At 41.8% G+C, this 19,504-nt stretch overlaps 1 protein-coding gene across 1 annotated transcript in view; it reads left to right on the top strand.

Moving 5' to 3' along the window:
• The window catches only part of LOC122794877 (nuclear autoantigen Sp-100-like), a 1,817,621-nt gene that overhangs the window by 1,071,479 nt on the left and 726,638 nt on the right, over positions 1 to 19,504 (top strand). The window contains exon 3 of the mRNA XM_044063477.1: positions 10,761 to 10,833. Coding sequence (XP_043919412.1) covers positions 10,774 to 10,833 — 60 coding nt within the window. The 5' untranslated portion in view covers positions 10,761 to 10,773. The remainder of the gene's footprint in view (positions 1 to 10,760; positions 10,834 to 19,504) is intronic.

The raw sequence follows: 19,504 nt of genomic DNA, 5'->3' as shown, positions 1-19,504 counted from the left end.
TTGCGAGGCCATGAGAGTGTGGGAATGGGAGATCTCCACCAGCCAATTTCTGGTAGCAACGCACAGTCTGGGTCGATCCAACATACCGGCGGACAAACTGAGCAGGACTGTTCTGATGCCTTACGAGTGGTCTCTGAATCCTTCTGTAGCGGAGCCAGTCTTCCTCAAGTGGGGTCGGCCTTGCTGCGATATCTTCGCATCTCCATCCAATGCAAAGTGTAGTGAGTTCTTCGCTCTGATCCCCCGACAGGGGGAATACCCCAGGGACACTCTGGTCCATGCTTGGCCTCCCGGTCTTCTCTATGCTTAACCCCCCCCCCCCCTTCATTACCTCTCATACCAAAATTTTCTCCAGACGGCTCACAGGTTGGGAAGCAAAGTAGTCCTCAATACCCCATTCTGGTCTCACCAAGTCTGGTTTCCCTTCCTTTGGTCTCATCTGATAGTTCCTCCATGGATCTTGGATCCAATACTGGATCTCATCTCGCACCTCTCGAGGGTGCCTCATCCAGACCTGGTCAGTCTGAAGCTTACTGCTTTGCTGCTCCAGTTCCCTTGATTGCTACGACTCCTGGTCTATCTTCTCCAGTCAAGACTATTCTGGTGGCAGCTCATAAATCGTCCACCAGAAAACTATACCATAGCAAATGGAAGCGTTTCTCTAGCTGGGCTTCTCAAAGGGAGTTGGACCCTTTCACAGCTCCTTTCCTAGCGGTCCTTGAGTTCTTGGCGTACATTTTCCAGCAGGGCGCTAGCTCATGTACAGTAAAAGTTCAACTGGCTGGCATTTCTAATTTCCATATAGGTGAGAACATGGCTTCATTAGCTTCCTCCAGACTTTGCAAAACCTTTATTAAAGGTACCTTTCATTTAAGACCCCTGGTTAAAGACCCTACTCCCCCTTGGGATATTACCCTAGTTTTACAAGCTTTGATTGCTCCACCTTTTGAGCCGGCTGCTTCTGTGGATCTGAAATTTTTATCTTGGAAGACTGCCTTTCTAGTGGCTATCACCTCAGCTAGGAAGGTGTCAGAAATCCAGGCATTATCTATCAAACCTCCATATATGATTTTCCATAAGGACAGGGTTTCACTTCATACTAATCTTTTCTTTCTTCCTAAAGTGGCCTCTGAAACTAATGTTAATCAGATGATCCGTTTACCTGTTTTCTTCCCAAAATTTCAGAACATGGGTGAATATAAATTGCATTTGTTAGACGTACATAGACAGCTATGTTTCTATTTACATAGGACTAAGGCCTTTCACAGATCTGACCAACTGTTTATGTCTTTTTCTACACCCTTTCTGGGCAAACCGAACTATAAAGTAAACATTGCCAAAAAGATTTCCTTTTGCATCGTTCAGCTTTACAAGGACAGAAGCATGTCACCTCCAAGACAAATCAAAGCCCATTCTACCAGGTCCAGGTTGTCTTTGGATGATATTTGTTTGGCAGCTACCTGGTCCTCATCTCACACCTAGAGTTCTCACTACAAACTGGACATGATATCTAGAGGGAGAGCATCCTTTGGCTCCGCAGTGCTCTGGAATATCCTTCCATGAGGGCCACCCAAGTGTTTGGTAGCTGGGGACTCTGTCTCACAGGTAGGTGATCAAATGAAGTCAACTACTTCATATAAAGAAGTTATGCACTCCCTATAACGTTCCATCTGAGTAGTTGGACTTCATTTGTCATCAGTCATCCCTCCCTCCTTCCCCCTGACCTTCTCATTATGTTCCTGCTTTGGTAGGCAAGGGAGACCGCCTATGCGGCTGTCCAGTGCTTCTTTATTAGTAAGGTCTTTCGGGTCAGGTTTATATTTATGGTGCAGCAAACTCGATCTGAGGGAAGGAGGGAGGTGGAGGGGTATTATGGGTAATGGGAGGAGCATGGAGCTCGGATCAGATGCTGGTAAAGCTACCATCTCAGATCCGATCCGGATCTGAATACCCACAGGTTGATGACAAATGAAGTCCAGCTGTTCAGATGGAATGTTATGGTGAGTACATAACTCCTTTTTTTGCAATCTCTGTATCCGATGGTCCTTAGGTTGAGACCCTGGGAGACCCTTCAGTGAGGTTTCAATGAAATTCCCTGGCCTGGACTGTGGTTGAAAGATACATTAGGTAGCCCTGACAAGGGTTGTTTTGGAAAAAGTAGGTCGTCCTCTCAGATGGTAGTCTTTGAAAAGACTGTTTTTGGCTGTGGTTAGCCAGTTATAAGCCATTAGAAAGACCTCATCCTCTAAGATGGTAGTCTTTGAAAAGACTGATCTGATGTTAATCTTTCCATTCATCACTGATGGGTTCAGTTCTGAGCCCTCGGAACCGAGTTGGCCTAATACCAAGCTCGCACCAGACAAAAACTCTCGAGCTAAGCTTCTACCCATAGTGCCCTTTTGCCTGTTACCTCAGATCTCGTTTGCCGCATAGCCGTAAAGCCGCGTTTCAGCTGAGCTCTCAGCTAAGTGAAAAAGTTTGATATCTCTCAGGATATTTTATATTTCTTCCTTTCTCTTGTTGTTAATATTGGTATTTCTATAACTTTACAGCTGTATTTAGACCTTTCACTCTTGTTTCTACCCATTTGGTAACCCTTTTAAGTACCATTGGTGGTACAGCCTTTTCTCCCTACCCTTGTAGTATTTCTTGAATACCGTCTTTTGTATTTCTTCTATTTTTCCTTTCAACTAACTAGTGGTGTGTTTTTGTCATATATTTCAGAGATATAGTATATATTTAGATATTTTAGACTTAGATATAATAGAGTTTGAAATTTTCCTTTAGTTTTTTAGCTAGATTGTTGTGTGTGATTTTCATGATGTCTGATAAAAAGGGCACATCGGGGTTTAAACATTATACTTCATGTAAGGGTAAACTACTTAATAGTGATTCCCATGATGATTGTGTTTATTGTTTGGGGGTGCCCTATCTTTCATTGCAACCCCCCTGTGTGATTTGTCAAGGTTTCAGTCAGCGTACTTTGAATGAGCGCAAAAACAAGTTGATTCTGAAGGGCCTACTTAAGTCGCCCTTTTCAGAGGCCCTTTCTGCGATAGAGGTCTCATCCCCTCCAATCAAGGATAAGAAAAGGTCCCACTAAGCTCCCTCTTCGCCATCAAGTGACCAGGGCAAGTCTGTAAAGCCTAAAGTGCCTAAGCTATCTTCGGAGCATAAGTCTGCCTCTTCAGCACCGACCTCTTCCGCCCCAGCTATGGCTGTTCCTATGTTGGTGCCAGCTTCGACTCCAATACTGTCTCTGGCACTGACTTTCGACCTTACAACAACTACTATGACTTCGGCACTAAGTGCCACTTTGGGACAGTGCATGCCTTCAATGCTTATCTCTGCAATTATGACTGAACCTTCCGTGACGGCTCTGAGTGCCCCTTCGGCACCAAGCTTTTTTACGGTCCCGATAACTACGATTTTTGACTCCACTGTGTCCGGTCTCCAAACTTGAGACTTCAGTGCCGGTAGATTCCACACCATGGACCAGATACTCTGCATCTACAAACCCATTTCTAGGGCAGGTGTACAGTCCATTCGTAGAATGACCTGACTCCCCGTCGGGAGTATCCACAAGATACACCAGGAGCTTTTCCAAACTTGATGTGATGCGTCTTGTGGACCAGCTGTTGACAGCCAGGAGGATACCCACCCCTTCTAGGACCCATCCACCTGCAGGACTTGGGTTGACTTCTCCACGGACTCCATTCTATTCTCCTCCTTTGACCATACCAGTTCCAACGTCCTTTTCGGAGCCCCCCCCCCCGTCTTGGCGCCTGTAGTGGACCTCACTGGGACTCCGGGACTGTCCCTTTGGCCTTTGATCTCTGTTGAACTGGGCCTTCCTCAACCCTGTGATTGGGCTGCAGGTTCTTCTTTTCAAGGCACTGTTTCGCGTGTTTCTACAGTTCTGTCCTTGGTGCTGGGAGTCCTGTCTGCACTGATCCTGCTTGAGGCTCCATCCTCAGGAGCAGGTTTGACGGAGCGGGGTGTGACCCCGGTTCCAAGGTTGTCCTTCTCTGTTCCAGGCTCCTATCCCTCTTTGGGCGTACCTGCTTTCCAAGTTGTGGAGTCGGCACTTGCTTCTGGAAGTATTCCACCGATGTCGAAACCCCAGACCTCCTTTTCCCCTGAACTACAGCTGTCACAAGCCACCTCCCCTGAACACCAAGTAGGACAGCCGCAGGACCTCCATTGCAGGATGCTCCCTCTGCCGAGTCCTCTTCAGAAGTCCCCACTGAGGAGACCCATGAAAGAGATCGTGCAAGAGGAAGCACATAGACTCCCCTGAAGAGTCTGTAGCAGAGGACACAGATTTCGATGACGGTGAAGGGTCTCCACGGCCACCCCCTGATGATGTCTCCTTTGGAGACAGCCTCGAAATGTTGAAACAGAGGGGTGATTGGAAGCCCACTAACCCTTCTTCTGAGGAGTCCATGTTTCTGCAGGCTTTCCGTGGCCGGCCATTTACCTCTTGGGTGACCCCGCCTGTAGACGAGCTAGTACAACTCTTGGTGCAGCGTGCCTGGAAGAACCCTGATTCTGTTGAGTCAATCCCTCGGAGACCTGACGAGATACTTTTTTCCCCCTGAGGAAAACCCAGATTGGTCCAGAGGTTTACCAGTCGATGCTGTGGTGGTTGCGGTGGCCAAGAAAAAGGATCTTGCCAAAGAGAGTCATACTGTTCACCTGGCCAATAGAGAGTCCCGGGCCATGGACAGATTAGGGAGGTTAGTCTTTGCCTCAGCGACCTTTGCCATACAGTCTCTGAATTACTTGGCACATTTTACAAGGCTCCAAAGAGACTTGGTTTCCGAATTCTCTAGAACATTTGTGGGACAGGTGTCTGATGAGGTAAGGGATAAAGTTGTCTTGCAGCTCGCAACCCTGGAATCAATCTCCAATTCGTCCATGAGGTTGCCCTCACATGCAACTGAAGGGGTGGCTAGAGCTGTGGGTTCAGGGTTAGTTATGAGACGCCATGTCTGGATGCGCCTCTGTCACTTCACAGACCCTTTCAAGTCTTCCTTCCTGAATGCTCCCATCCAAGCATCTTCCCTTTTTGGTCCCCTAGTGAAGGACACATTGGCCAGTGTTAGCAGGACAGTAAGACTCTGTTTGCTGTAGATCTACGTTTTTCCAGTCCTCAATGTTCCTTTTCCAGGAACCAGAGGAGCAGCAAAATGTGGCACAAAAACTCTCAGGGTCCTTTCCATGCCACACGTGGTGATGACACCCGCAGTCTGAGGGGGTAACAATTTTGGAAGATGCCCCTACCGAGGCAGAGGGGGTCCATGTAATCAGGGACTCAGGGATTCTTTCCCTGGGCAGCCTTATCAGCGATCCTGAAGAGCAGTTCGATTGCTTTCCTCTAGAAGCAGTCATGGGTCGTTTCTCTCTGCACCAAGCTGTATGGAATTCAATAACCACCAAACGTTGGGTGCAGAAGATCATAACCAGATGTTACACCATTCCCCACATCACTTATCCAAAATTTCCGACAAAATGTCCCGACGTTCCACCTAGTCAAAGGGCAGAAGCAGCTGCAGAAATAAACAAACTGTATCAAAAAAGAGTCATCCAGTTAGTCCCACCAGACCAATGCGGATCCGGATTTTACTCAAGATTCTTTTTGGTGCACAAAAAGACAGGGGACTGGAGACCCATTCTGGATCTCAGCAATTTGAACAAGTCTGTTGCTCAAATGAAATTCTGGATGGTCACGGTTCAGTCCATTCTCCCTTTTCTAAGGGAAGGTGATTGGATGTGCTCGATAGATCTCCGGGAAGCGTATTACAGGATCAAAATGGACAAATGCTCCAGGAGTCTACTTCACTTTTGGCTAGTAGCCAATCATTACCAGTTTCGTGCCCTGCCATTCGGACACTCTACAGTCCCTAGAGTGTTCACAAAGTGCATGGCAATGGTTACAGCTCACTTGAGACTACAAGGATTCAAGGTGTTTCCGTATTTGGACGATTGGCTCCTTATTGCTCCCACAAAGCATCTTCTGGTAACAGCCCTGCAATACACTCTTTCCCTGGTGAAACTTTTGGGATAGCTATAAACTGGGAGAAATCCAACCTTGCTCCAGTCCAGAACATTGAATTAATTGGAGCAGTCTTTGACACCCGTTCTTGTCTGGTGTCGCTCCCAGCTCACAGACTTCAGAGATTGAGGCTGCAGCTCCGGGTGATACTTTGTCAAAACAAAACCTCAGCGAGAGCGGTTCTTCAAGTTTTAGGATCCATAGCAGCTTCCATACCAATAGTGTCTCTTGCAAAACTGCATATGCGAATACTTCAATGGCTTCTACTTTCTCAATGGTTTCCAAATGACCACTCTCCATGCTTTCAAATTCAGATAACTAATTCTTGTAAGCAGGACGCTCTTAGGTGGATGAGGCCAGACACAGAACTCTGGAGCCGTTCATTCCAGCCCCCCAACTCAAAGCCATTGTGACCACTGGTGCTTCCCTGATAGAGTGGGGGGAGCACTTCCAGGGAAAGATAGTCCAAGGCACATGGTCCACGTTTGAGGCCAACCTGCATATCAACGTTCTAGAACTGAGAGCGGTGCTGTTAGCGTTGCAAGCATTCCAACCTGTTCTCCCATCTGGAACGATTGCAATTCAGTCAGACAACATGTCAGTAGTCTGGTATATCAACAATCAAGGAGGAACCAAGTCCTATCCCCTGTGTTGAGAGGCCGTGAGAATTTGGCAGTGGGCGGTAGCTTCCAGCCGCTTTCTAATAGCAACACATATCCTGGGGATTTCCAGTGTGATTGCAGACAAGTTGAGGAGATGTATTCTCCTGCCTCACGAGTGGTCCCTCAATCCCAACGTAGTGGCAGAAAGTTTTAGCTGTTGGGGCCAGCCTTGATGCGATCTATTCACCACCCTGTCAAACAACAAATGTAGCAGCTATTTTGCCCTATTCCCCCCACAGGGGGGATCCCGTGGGATGCTGTGAGTTACGATTGGCCCACGGGACTGCTGTATGCCTATTCCCCCATTCCTCTGATACCCCAATTCATAAAGAAAGCTATTCAGTTGAAATGCAAAGTGATCCTCATAGCTCCCTGTTGGTCTCGGCAAGTTTGGATCCCCTTCCTTCGGCCTCATCTGTTATGTCGACCGTGGATTCTGGACCCTCTTCCAGACCTGATTTCTCACCCCCAAGGGTTGAATCACCCGAACCTATCCAGTCTCAAGCTGACAACTTGGTTTCTCCACTTCCGTTAATCCCTAGGCAGGATGACCTTTCCGCACCTGTTCGTGACATTATTCTGACCTCTCATAAACCATCCACCAGAAGACTATATCTAGACAAATGGAAAAGGTTCTCTATTTGGTCAAAGAAAAAGATGCTAGATTCATACTCGGCTCCAGTCACAGCAGTTTTACAATACCTATTTAAATTCTTCAAAGGTGGAGCCGCAGCTTTTACCATACAAGTACATCTATAACTATCATAATGGATTGGATAATTCTCCACTCATCTCGCTTCGGTTATGCAAAACTTTTCTTAAAGGGGTCTCTCACATTAAGCCTCCAATCAGACAACTTATAGAGCCATGGAACCTCACGTTAGTTCTTCAGTCCTTAACTCGACCCTTTTTTGAGCCTGCAGTGAAGTATTACCTCAAATTCATGTCGTGGAAATCCCTTTTCCTGGTAGCCATCACATCAGCCAGATGAATTTCTGAGCTTCAGGCATTATGCACCAAAAAGCACTATCTAATCTTCCACAAGGACAGAATATCACTCCGGACAAACCCATCTTTCCTCCCCAAAGTTGTTTCAGACTTTTCCATTAATCAGACCATTGATTTGCCAGTATTTTTCCAGAATATTTCTAGTAAAGGGGAATACTGTCAGCATTCCTTGGATGTGCACAGACAACTGAGATTTTTTTTAGACAGGACCAAAGCAGTACACAAAACTGACCAACTTTTCATTTCCTTCTCTGGGCCTAGAATGGGAAATTCTGTCTCCAAAGTCACTTTATCAAAATGGTTAAGGGACTGCATACTCTTATCAATCATTACAAATTGGAAGTGGTCTCCAGAGGGAGAGCTGCCATCGGCTCAATGATGCTCAGGAACATTCTCCAATAAGGGCCGCCCAAGGAACACAAAGTAGCTGGGGATTCTGTCCCATCAGTGATGAATGGAAAGAAGATTAACAACATCAGATAAAGAAGTTATGTCTTACCATAACGTTCCATCTTTGTTGTTGATCTTCTTTCATTCATCACTTCCCACCCTCCTTCTTCCTGGGGGATACTTTGGGTCCAAGTGGTGAGTTAGGGTATGTGCGTAGAAATGGCCTCTGCTTTACTAGTATAAGAGTGGCAAACTCAATCTGAGGTAAGAGGGAGAAGGGAACTATGGGTAGAAGCTTAGCTCGAGAGTTTTTGGCTGGCGCAAGCTTGGTATTCGGCTGACTCGATTCCGAACCCATCAGTGATGAATGAAAGAAGATCGACAACACAGATGGAACATTATGGTAAGACATGACTTCTTTTTTTGGCTTTGATTAGCCGGTTTTAAGCCATTAGAAAGGCTGTTTTAAGCTTATAATCCAACCTTAAGCTATATAGTCTTTAAAAAGAAGCTGAGATCCTGCTTCGTAGAATCTGAGGGTGTAGAGTACAAGAGAAATCACAGACATCTTCCTGTACCAGAATCATTATCGCACCATTGTTCCTGTGATACAGACTCCAGATCTCAGAGCAAGTCGGACATTGTTCCCATCCTAGGATGTGTCTTAACCATTACTTCCATTCCTGAGGATGTTCCAGATATTCCCAAGGTTGAACATTCAGCAGAGACAGTTTCAATTGCTAAGTCTAATTCTCAGTTTTATGTCACACGATTTGGTCGTATTTCCAGACCTAGTGTGAAATACACAGCGACATGGACATAACTGTATATATGTACCTAGTTCTGTATAATTGCATGACAAAGAACTGTTTGTATTATTTGCATGTCAAATGAGATTCATAGAATTGCATGATTTATTTTTCAAGAGGGAGGTTGTAGAGCAGAGTGTATGTGCTGTATCTTTAAGAAGCATATCAAGGACTGAACGTACACATATAAGTAGCAGGCCTTGCTGTACCCAGTACCATTTTGAGAGTGCAGCCAGAGAGTGATCACATATGAATGCAATAACTAGTTTGTATGTAAGTTACCTAAGTTAAAGTTAGTAAGCTGCTATCGTGATGTGTTTGTACATAATAAAGCTGCTTGAACAGAACCCAGGATGACTCGTCTATTGTATCCTGACTAGACAAGTGAAGTGACACCTTCCTTCTTCAGTTAAGGCTCATTCTAGTAGGGCTGTGGCTTCTTCTGGTGGTTTCAAGGGTTTAGATACTAGCTTTATTCTTGAGGCAGCTACGTGGACTTCTGTGTATACTTTTACCAAGTACTATAAGTTGGATGTGATATCCAGGGCTAGAGCTGGTTTTGCTAGATCCATCCTTCATGGGTTCCTAGAAGGCTCTGCTGGTCCTTCCTCCTCCCTGTGTTCTTCATGAGCTTTTGCACTCTTCATATTGTAAGGAATATTGCAACAGTGAAATGGAAGGACATAGTACAGTTGTGTAAAATTTTAATATAACTGTAGATGTCCTTCTCTTCACTGTTTCAGTATTCATTCTCTCCTCCTCCTGATTCTTTTCCCTTTTGGACGTGCCTGGTACCTCTCTACTTCTTGGACTGGTGTTCCTACTGGGGCTCTCAGTTCTCAGTGTTGTACATCTAGACGTCACATTTATGCCCTGCGCTGTATGCAGGGGAGCATGTGTGACATACTGCATACCCTTAGCAACCTAAAGGCTCTGGTATACTGGCTGGATATCAGTCTGCCCTTGGCAGGGGATCTCTACTGTAAAGAATACTGCAACAGTGAAGAGAAGGACATCTACCATTATGGTATGATTTTACACAACTGTACTTTCCTCTTGGCTACATGCCCTTCCTTTAGCTTGCATACTTTTGCCATCCTTGTGAATTTTGGTTGATACCTTTTGGGATTTTGACCCAATTGTTATGTCTACTGCAGGGCATGCCAAAAATAAGCTATAAAAAATATATGCGTACTCACCATGTAAATTAATCTCTGGGAAAACTGTCGGAAGCGGGCATCTTTTTCATCCACCTAGCTGCCACTCGGTATCTAGTAGCTGTTTACGATTGCTTCTGTCTGTTGCCGCTAATTCCAGCGTGCTGCAAGTAATCCGTATGTTTGTTTAATGTCCTTGCAAATGTTAGATATTATTTTGCAGTAGGAACATATTTTGAGTGGGAGTCAAAAATTATAGAGACTAATGAGGTACACCTTCCCCTTATGACTGGTTTGTGATAAAAAGAGTAAGCAAGAGGGAGTATGTCCCAAAGCACAGGAAATCAGATATATTTAAACAGTCATGTGAGTTGGCACAAGATGGATAAATCTTAAGTGTTAAATCTATTGCCGACAACCCTGTCAAGGATAAGCTGACACGGTGAGTACATACATTCCTGTTATATTTTCCCTTAGTTTGCTCAATGGGATTTGTAGCTAGCTGTGCAGTGCAGAATAGTTAAGAATGCTTTGGTTCTTTTTATGTGCCCTTTTTTATTAGTCTTAAGAGTGGCAGTTACATCTATGTGTACCTTAAATCTGTTTTAGTTATTAAAAAATGTCATCATATTTTATTTATTTATTTAATTAATTTATCTTTGTTTTTATTTACCAGGTAGGTGCACTGGATGACAAATACCCATTTTCAGTTACAACACAGGAGAGTACATCAACAACATGGCAACAAGGTAGTTACAGAGCGTATGCATTAGTGTTTTATACATAGTGTTGATGTCAGTGACAAAGCCTGCTACATGAAACTAGGTGTTGTCTAATCAGTTATAATCATTTGCTGCAGTGAGAGGCAGAGTAACTTTCATAACTAATAAGTAAAAGTATGATCAGAAGAGCCAAAGAGCATTTTTTAAAGTTTCATGTCAGAGACTAAAATCAGTAAGGGAACAGTGGCTAGGTAGAGTGAGAGGTTTGGGGGGGGGGCGATGACAATGCAGAGCTTTTAAGGATTTTAGAGGGTACAAGGAGTGTGTGTGTATGTGTGTGTGTGTGTGTCTGTGTGTGTGTGTGTGTGTGTGTGTGTGTGTGTGTGTGTGTGTGTGTGTGTGTGTGTGTGTGCCTGCACAAATATACCCTGTATGGTATTGGCAGAGAGTTCGAGATAGCAGGTGCAGGAAAAGAGATTCCATGCTTACAAGGCAGGAAGGCATCACAAGATGCATGAGTGCCTGACCTAGTTACTGGGTGTATGGGAGGGGCTTTGAGCCATACTAGACTGTCAGCACAGAAGAGCAATAAGTAGCTTCTAAGTGAGTTATTTGGGAGCAAGTTTATGTTAAGCGTGCAAGGCATAGTGGTACACCATTTCAAGCATTTTCACAATTAAATCTGTGAATGTTAGTGCAAGTAGCTTCCTGTAGTTTCAGATTACATGAGGCTCTGCACTCAATGGACTGTAGTCTTGGGTGTAGTATGAAAGAATATACTACAAGTGAGCTAACCCAGTTTTGGAAGGAGGTACTATATATGTCTTGAAAAAGTGCATGTCATATGTTAGGGTGGGATTTCTGGCGTTACTAAAGTAATTAAAGGAACCATGACAGAGAGAGAGATCATATGCAAGAAACTTACACTTGGGGGGGCTAGGGGCTGTGCTGGAGCAGGTAGCTGATGATTCAAATGTTTTTGATACTTACACAGTTAGTTAACCATGCCAGCTTAGAACTGTTATACTTATTTAAGCCAGATTAGAAGTGATTTGAGTAGGTTGTATATCAAAAATGTAAATGAAATCCACAAAGCTGCACTAATGAGTAGATTGATGTTTTTTTTTTTGGTTTGTTGTTGTTTGTGAGGAACAGTATGACAGCTGTAATTCTGTAATCTTTGTGAAATCATTCTGTATGTGTTCATTAGAGCATGAGAGAATAACAGCTGTCTCCAGGATTTAGAAGATGGAAATGGTTCTCAGAGATACACAGCAGTTTCTGCAAACAGTGTTCAAATGTGTAGAAAACATAGGAGACATGAGAGAGAAAATGCTATCTGGTCACACTGGACATTTGTACGTTATTTACAGTGATACCAAACTATATTGGAATAGAATCTGTAAGGTGGTTTCTACATGACAAAAGTGACTATAGTAACACTCATATAATCCTTATATGTATTCTACTAGAACTTAGATATGTAATGGAAAATATGTCGTCAGTCAGCACTGTTTTTTCTGAATACCTTAAATATTATAAGAGATTTGTGGATGATATTTTTTGTTGTGGCATGGTACTGTGCATAGTTTGGAAACTCTTATCTCCTATTTGGAGAACATCACAACATTTCTTAGGTTTACCACCACTTATTCATAACAGTCGATAAGTGTTTTAGATGTTCAGATATCTCTGGATGAAAATGGTGAGCTGCACATGCAATTATACAGGAAAGAGTGTCGGAGAAATAGCTTACTACATAGATCTAGCATGCATCCCAGGCATGTATATAAAATGTAGTTAAAAAACAGTTCCTTAGAGTCTCGCGATTAGATAAAAAAATATGAAAACTTTATGCCAGATGTACAAGGAATAAGAGATGATTTAGTTAATAGGGGGCATAGAATTATGGAATTGTATGACCCCATTGACCAGGTGATTCAGATGAGACCAGATAGGGCTAGACTGTATTTTTCTAAGAAATTAAACCAGCAAGACAACCAACTTGCGATAAGATGACATTACAATAAAAGTAGATTAATGTGGGCATACAAAATCTATGACGTCATTAAAATTAACTGGAGAGTTCTGACAGCTGATGAATGTATAAAAGAAATAGTTGGTGAAAGACCTAGTTTCTGGTTTAGAAATGGACTGTCATTAAAAAGGCAATTATGCTATTGTCCTAAGATCAAGACTGCTACCAGATCTAATAGCCAAGGCACCTTCCCATGCCTGTCAGGTAAGGCTTGCAATTCAGTAGCTAGATCCAACTGTTTTGTTAATCCTATAACAAAGTATAAATATGAATTGAAGCTGTATGCAGATTACAAAAGTTAAAATTCAGTGTATGTTGCTTCTTATAATCAATGTGCCCATTTTTATGTAGGAAAGACGAACTGTAAGTTAAAGCAGCACATACTAAAACATCTTAGCGATATTCATACTAATAATTCACAGAATGCTCTTACAAAGCATGTGGAATTAAATCCAAGGCACACTTTTAAATTTTTTAGATTTACAGTTAATTACTGACAGTATACGAGGTAGTGATACAGTGAATGACACTGAACTTGCAGAGACTAAGTGGATAATTAAGTTATAAGCACACAAGGTACCTGGTTTAAATGGCCATGTTCCTTTAAAGCCAGTTTCAAAAGAAGATGGGTTACCTACTGTTTTCATGCCATTAGATACATTGTATTTAAAATATCCTGAGTTATTACTTTGTTTTTAGATTTGAAGAAGTGCATAGTGCATAAAAGCTCTTATCGTTTTATTAATAAATTATATGTTTTAGCTGTGGTAGTTGGTTTTACTTTGTTTTTTTCTAGGAATATGGCAGAGGAAGGCATATATGGTTGGTCTATAATTTTATTTTTATTTTATTTATTTATAATTATTAAAAGGTATGTGGACTGATCAGAGGACCCTTTCAGTCATAACCCAAGCCAGCAGTTGCTTACAATTATAAATGCATCATTTTTGAAAATTAATATATAGATTCATAGGTTGGTAGGTAAGTACTAGGCTAGCTTCCCTTGTGGGCCATTTTAACCTAGCAAGTTTCTCTTTTTGTGCTATAATTACCCTACCCCCATTAGATTGGAGATTAGCCTTTCCCATCCCACGGTCGATAATTATGTATTACCCCTAATCAGAGTAACTGGGATCATACCATAGATAATTTGAGAGGACCCATGCATGTGATAAAGCATTTAGTAGCTGCCTTTGTCTGTTAGTATATACAGGATATAATATATACAGGAGAGACATTTATAAGGATTTACAGTTTCAGAGTAATGAATATTCATATGTTGACAGGTATGCCACTTTGAACAAAATACTTTTAGTAGAGTGTGTGTGTGTGTGTGTGTGTGTGCGTGTGTGTACATATCTATATATATATATATATATATATATATATATATATATATATATATATATATATACTTGTATAATGTACCAGCCTTTATAAAATAGTCAGTTTTATATATGCAAGTGCAAATTAAACTGTGATCTTACAAACGAAACAAAGTCCTTTTGTTGTTTAACTGAGTATACACTGTTTCAGTCTTGTACAGTTGGGAAGCACTCACTGTTCATAGCTCTGTCTGTCTGGATTCTGCTGATAGAAACAATTTCCATTTTCTTCCCTGTAGTTGGTTCTCTCTCTTTCTCTCAAAACTGCTGCTTTGAACTCCCAGTTCCTTTGCACAAAGGATAAATGCTGTCTACCTGGGCTTTCCTCATTATAATGCATCCAGCAAATCATTAAAGAAACCTGTTCCTATTATTTAGGCCAGGTAAGTATATTGAATTAAAGTAACAGGTCCATCTTAATGAAAGACTGCAATCCTTACTATAGTTAAAACTGTCATTGTATTTACAAAGGATTCTTTAAATCACTATAAGTACAGTTTACACCCCTGTTTACACATGTTGACATTGTTTGCATTTTTTGCATGTATTTGGGTCACCAGTATACTCTGCTATTTGGTGAGAACATTCTGTAATTGACCTCCAAGCTTGAAACCATTAGTTTCTTGCTTAATAGTTGGGCTGTGTGTCTGAGATAGGCCATCCACATTATGGTGGGTCACATCTGGCCTGTATTAAATGTGGAATTCAAATTATTGCAAGGATAGGGCCCGTCTATGAATCTTTGTGTTTCCATCCTGTTGGTAGTGTAACCATACTAGCTGGGGCATGGTCCATTACTAGAGAGAATTCCCTTTCAACCAAATAATACATGAGGGAACAGAGTGCCCACTTGATGGCTAGGCATTCTGTTTCAGTCACAGAATACCTATCTTATGATTTACTTAGTTTGCAGCAGATGAAACATTTAAGATGCTTCTTACCTTTAAAAGTCTGTGAGAGTATTGCTCCTAACTACCTCTGCATCCATTTAGACTGCAAAGGGGTTTTCTTTAGATGCTAACAAAGGCTCTAAGCATGATATTTTCTTTAATTTCCTAAAATAAATTTCTGCTTTTACTCTCTACTGTATTTTGAGGAGCAGCATTCCATTGATTATGTCTGTGAGGGGGGTGTGCTGTCTCAGCAAAATAGGTCACAGGTTCCAATAATATCTCATTACTGCAAAAAAAAATGCCTTTGCCCATTTTTCATTTTTAAAATAGGCATTTTTTTTATAGTTTCCACATTTTCCTTTTGGAGTTTGACAGTTCCTCTTCGGTAACATACCTATGGAGAGCAGTATAAAACCAGTGACTAGGATGCCAAAATTGTCTCAAGCTAAATATAAAAAAGTGCAGTTTGGTAGTGTTTGGCAAAAAAAAAAGATGTTCCATCCTCATATGTTATATGTGGTACTCTTCTTCAAACAGGTAAAGTCATAAGTGACCTGGGTACTGATGTGGGCAACTGTCCCTCATGTGATCGTCACATTTACACCGTAGTTAGGAAATCCTTCTGCTGGCTCAGTTAATTTCCAAAGGAATATCTTGTAAGATCGAAAGATGTCATCTTCCCACTTTGCTCTTCCCTTATCAGATCCATCACTGAATACAGTGCCCCTTTTTGTATTTAGAAATCCAAGCATATTACTCAACTGGAAATGCCCCAGTGATTTTTAACAAAAAAAAAAATGATACTAAAGACATTAAATCCTTCAATTATTCCAGTAGATTAGTACAGCTCTGTTTATACTCAGAAGCTTACCAGCTGCTACAAGGTGACCTGTGTCTCACTTTCTTAGACATGACAGACCAGATCCTATTTGACTTATTTCTTTGCAAAACAGTGGTTCTACAAATGCCTGCACTAGAGACCTATTGTACTAGAAACCTGAATTTACACCAACATTAAACAAGACTTGCTTGAAGGATTGATTCCTAAATGAATGTGTTCCCACCCTATAGAATAAGTTACCTTTACAGGTCAAGAAAATACTGTTTTGTCAGCCTTTGAGACTAGACTTGATGATTGGATGGACAAACACAAATTTATACCAGGGTTATCACAGAGAGCCCTGTTTGATTTGCAATGTGGCACTATTGAGTATTCGTAAAAGATGGCAAGAACTTTTTAAAGTATATCTACTTGAAGGTGTATATGGCTAGGTCTGTTATGGTCCCCATGTCTTGCCTGGTATTGTTCCTATGTTACTGGTGTTGACAAGGTGTGTTCTGCCAGATGTTTTTATGCTCCATAGCAGACATTTTTGTATTTCATGTTTGTCTGGCCTGGATAGTATACAGTTTATCTGAACTGCTGGTAAAAGGCCAGTTTTCTTACTTTACTAGACTGACTAACCTCTGCTGTTAAACTAACTACTGAAGTTAGTATTTCCTTCATAGTTTCATAATGTTGATATGGTATATCTCTTATGGTCTTCTCCTACCTGTCTGTCTAATTCTGTGACTAACCTCGTTTATTTGTTCACTTATTTCAAATGACCTTATCATTTAACCAAAAATGTGTTTGCTGCCGAGGGTACTAAAACTAACCCCTGGTCTTCAACTTTAAAATCCCTGGTTATTGCATTTCTGTTATGCGTTGTTTACTGGTAGTTTGACCTCTTTCCACATGTTCCAGTATTATGGGCTTCACTAAATGCAGTTTCCTCTTCCTACCTAGTTTCTTTGGCAATATTTAGTAGTCCTCAAAGGTACTTGCCTTATAATAATTTGAAAGGACTGAACCCAGTCAAGGTTTGTGCTTTAACAGTGGCTAGGAGGCATGGTATTAGCTGCTCCAAGTTTCTGTCATTCTCCTCAGTAACATTTCTGAGTGTTACATTTAGTATGTGGTTAAAATGTTCAACCATTTCAGCCATTGGGGGTTGGTACACTGAAGTTTTTTAGTTGCTTAACTTTAAATCATTGGCGTAGTTGATTCATTATTGTGGACATAAAGGGAATCTCCTGATAAGTTAATATTTTGCTTAGTATTCCTAATCTGGAAACTAATAGGGCTAGTTCCCTGGCTATAGATTTAGCATTGACTTTACGTAATGGTAAGGCGTCATGACTCAGAGTATTTAGTTGCATAGTCAGCTGCTGTTTAGAATTCTCAATTTCTGGTGCTTTCTGTTTTGGCTTGACAAGGTAGTTTAGAATTCAGCCCAGGTGGTACATTTTTTATCTTAACTTCATTTCCTTAGAATTTACCCCTTTATTGAGTTTTCCTTTCTCCTCTTCATTTTTGCTAGTCACTTCAATTTGTCTGCATCACAACACTTCCAAGCTGCAATATTTTAGTATGCAAGTTTTTTCCTTCTGTTGGTTCTGTTAGGACAAATATTCTGACGTAATTTTAACTGGTGCAGGTTCTTCCTCCCTTTGTATTTCTAGTCAAAATGTTGTGCTTTTATGGATTTCTAACAGTATGTTAATGTGTACTGAATTCATACAATCTAATGAATGTGTCTTTTGGTTGCTTCACCTTCTTCTGGCTTAGACAGAGGCACATCTGTATGCTTTTTTTCTTGCTGGCTCCCTTCCCCACACTGATCGCGTAGTCTGTCAAAAGAAATGCCTTTCTCCCATTGCTACCACATATGTTTAATGGGGAAAATTTCTCCCTGTTATCAGGTCAACAGCAGCAACTGCACTGACTACCTTTCCAAACTTATTTTGTATTTCTGTTTGAGTAGTAGGATATTTTTCCTTACCACACTAAATGCATACCACTTATGCTATTTTCGTGCTAATAGTAAATATAACAGGAATGTATGTACTCATCATGTCAGCGTGATCCTATCCCTTCAGGTAGGCATACAACTGGAACATACGAGGTCCTCCTAGCAATTTAGTCATTTTAACTGTGTCACCTTCTTTGGAGTAACCAATGATGTAGGTATTCAAAGCATCTCTGTGGCTGCAACTGCTGTGGTTTAGCGTAACTGCTCTAGTGTGATCATTTTGGCAGGTGGAGCCACACAAACGCACTCAGACAGATTCACTTTTAGACATTTGTAATTCACACAAGTCCTAGGGGGTCATGCAGGCAGCATGTCGAAGTCATCCCATTTGGATAATGAGTCAGTGAAACAAGAGTTGTGAAGCACTAGTGCACTGCACCACTGTGGCACTCTCTTAAGTTTATTTTTAAACATATTAATTCCCTCTGTATCCGTCACTGAGGCTGCTACCACCCTAGTGCGAGTCCACTTGTAACAGTGGCACTTACAAAGTGGGCTGTCTGTTTCTTTACATCAGATTGGTTGTTCTACATCTTGTGCTGTTAACAGGACATTTTCCCAGGTGATCCACAGTCAGCCCTATGATTTTCCTCCAGACATCTACTATGTACGTGAAACTTAGAGTGAAATAAATTGTTTGGAAAGTTCTGCAGCAGATTTTAATTCATTATTGTCATTTTACTGTTAAAGATTTACCACCAAAGCACCGTTTTGTGTTTGCTCTCTGTAGAGAGACTTACAGCTCTTGAAGTCATTCCTTCCATAGTGAAGATCTGGTTATTTCTGTTTGGACAAAATGCCCAGTGCAAGATGGCCACTGGATGTTCTTCGTGTTTCACTGTTGCAGTCATTACATTTGGGTTATCTGCCTGCAGGTAGCCCTCAGCCAGCCTAAATATCAAAGTTTTGGATTCCTGAATCAGATGCTGTCTCTTCTTCCATGACGTCAGGGGTATAAAACATGCAGCCGATGCAATTACATCAGTTTTTCTTGCTGCGCGGTGCCCGAAGCAGAAGCAGTTTGCAAGTGCAGGTCGGCCAACTCCTGAAATTTTTGTTTTTGAGTTTCAGAACCCAAGTCTTCAAAAAAGCTAAGTACCCCATTGGAGATCCTTTTTCTTGCTCTTAACCAATGTCAATAAAAGTTAACAATTGTCTTAACTGTGGAAAGCAAATACCTCATAAAGATTTTCATTCGTACTTCATTCCTTGCCTAGGCCCGAACTACAACATCCCTCGCTGTCGTTTTGTTCCTTATTCAACCCCCGAAGTATTCATCGTCGGTCTATTTTTGCAGCAAATTATTTTGGTACTCGGTATAACTATCCAGAAATGGCTTCTGTATGCCATCCGACTACCGATATTCCAAAAAAACATAAGGATAAAGACAGACCGCATAGGTCCAAAACTGCCGACGATGCTTCCGTTAAGCTAGTTGCCAGTTTGCCGGTATTCAGTGAGGTGCTTTCGCAGCTCCTGATACCTGCTACTTCAGATTCGCAGGCCTCTACTGAGACCCATTCGGAG

The sequence above is a fragment of the Protopterus annectens genome, chromosome 2.part1, assembly GCF_019279795.1.
Source record: "Protopterus annectens isolate FY-2018-M chromosome 2.part1, PAN1.0, whole genome shotgun sequence".
NCBI classification, from domain to species: Eukaryota; Metazoa; Chordata; order Ceratodontiformes; family Protopteridae; genus Protopterus; species Protopterus annectens.
This window is presented reverse-complemented; position numbering and strand designations above follow the sequence as displayed.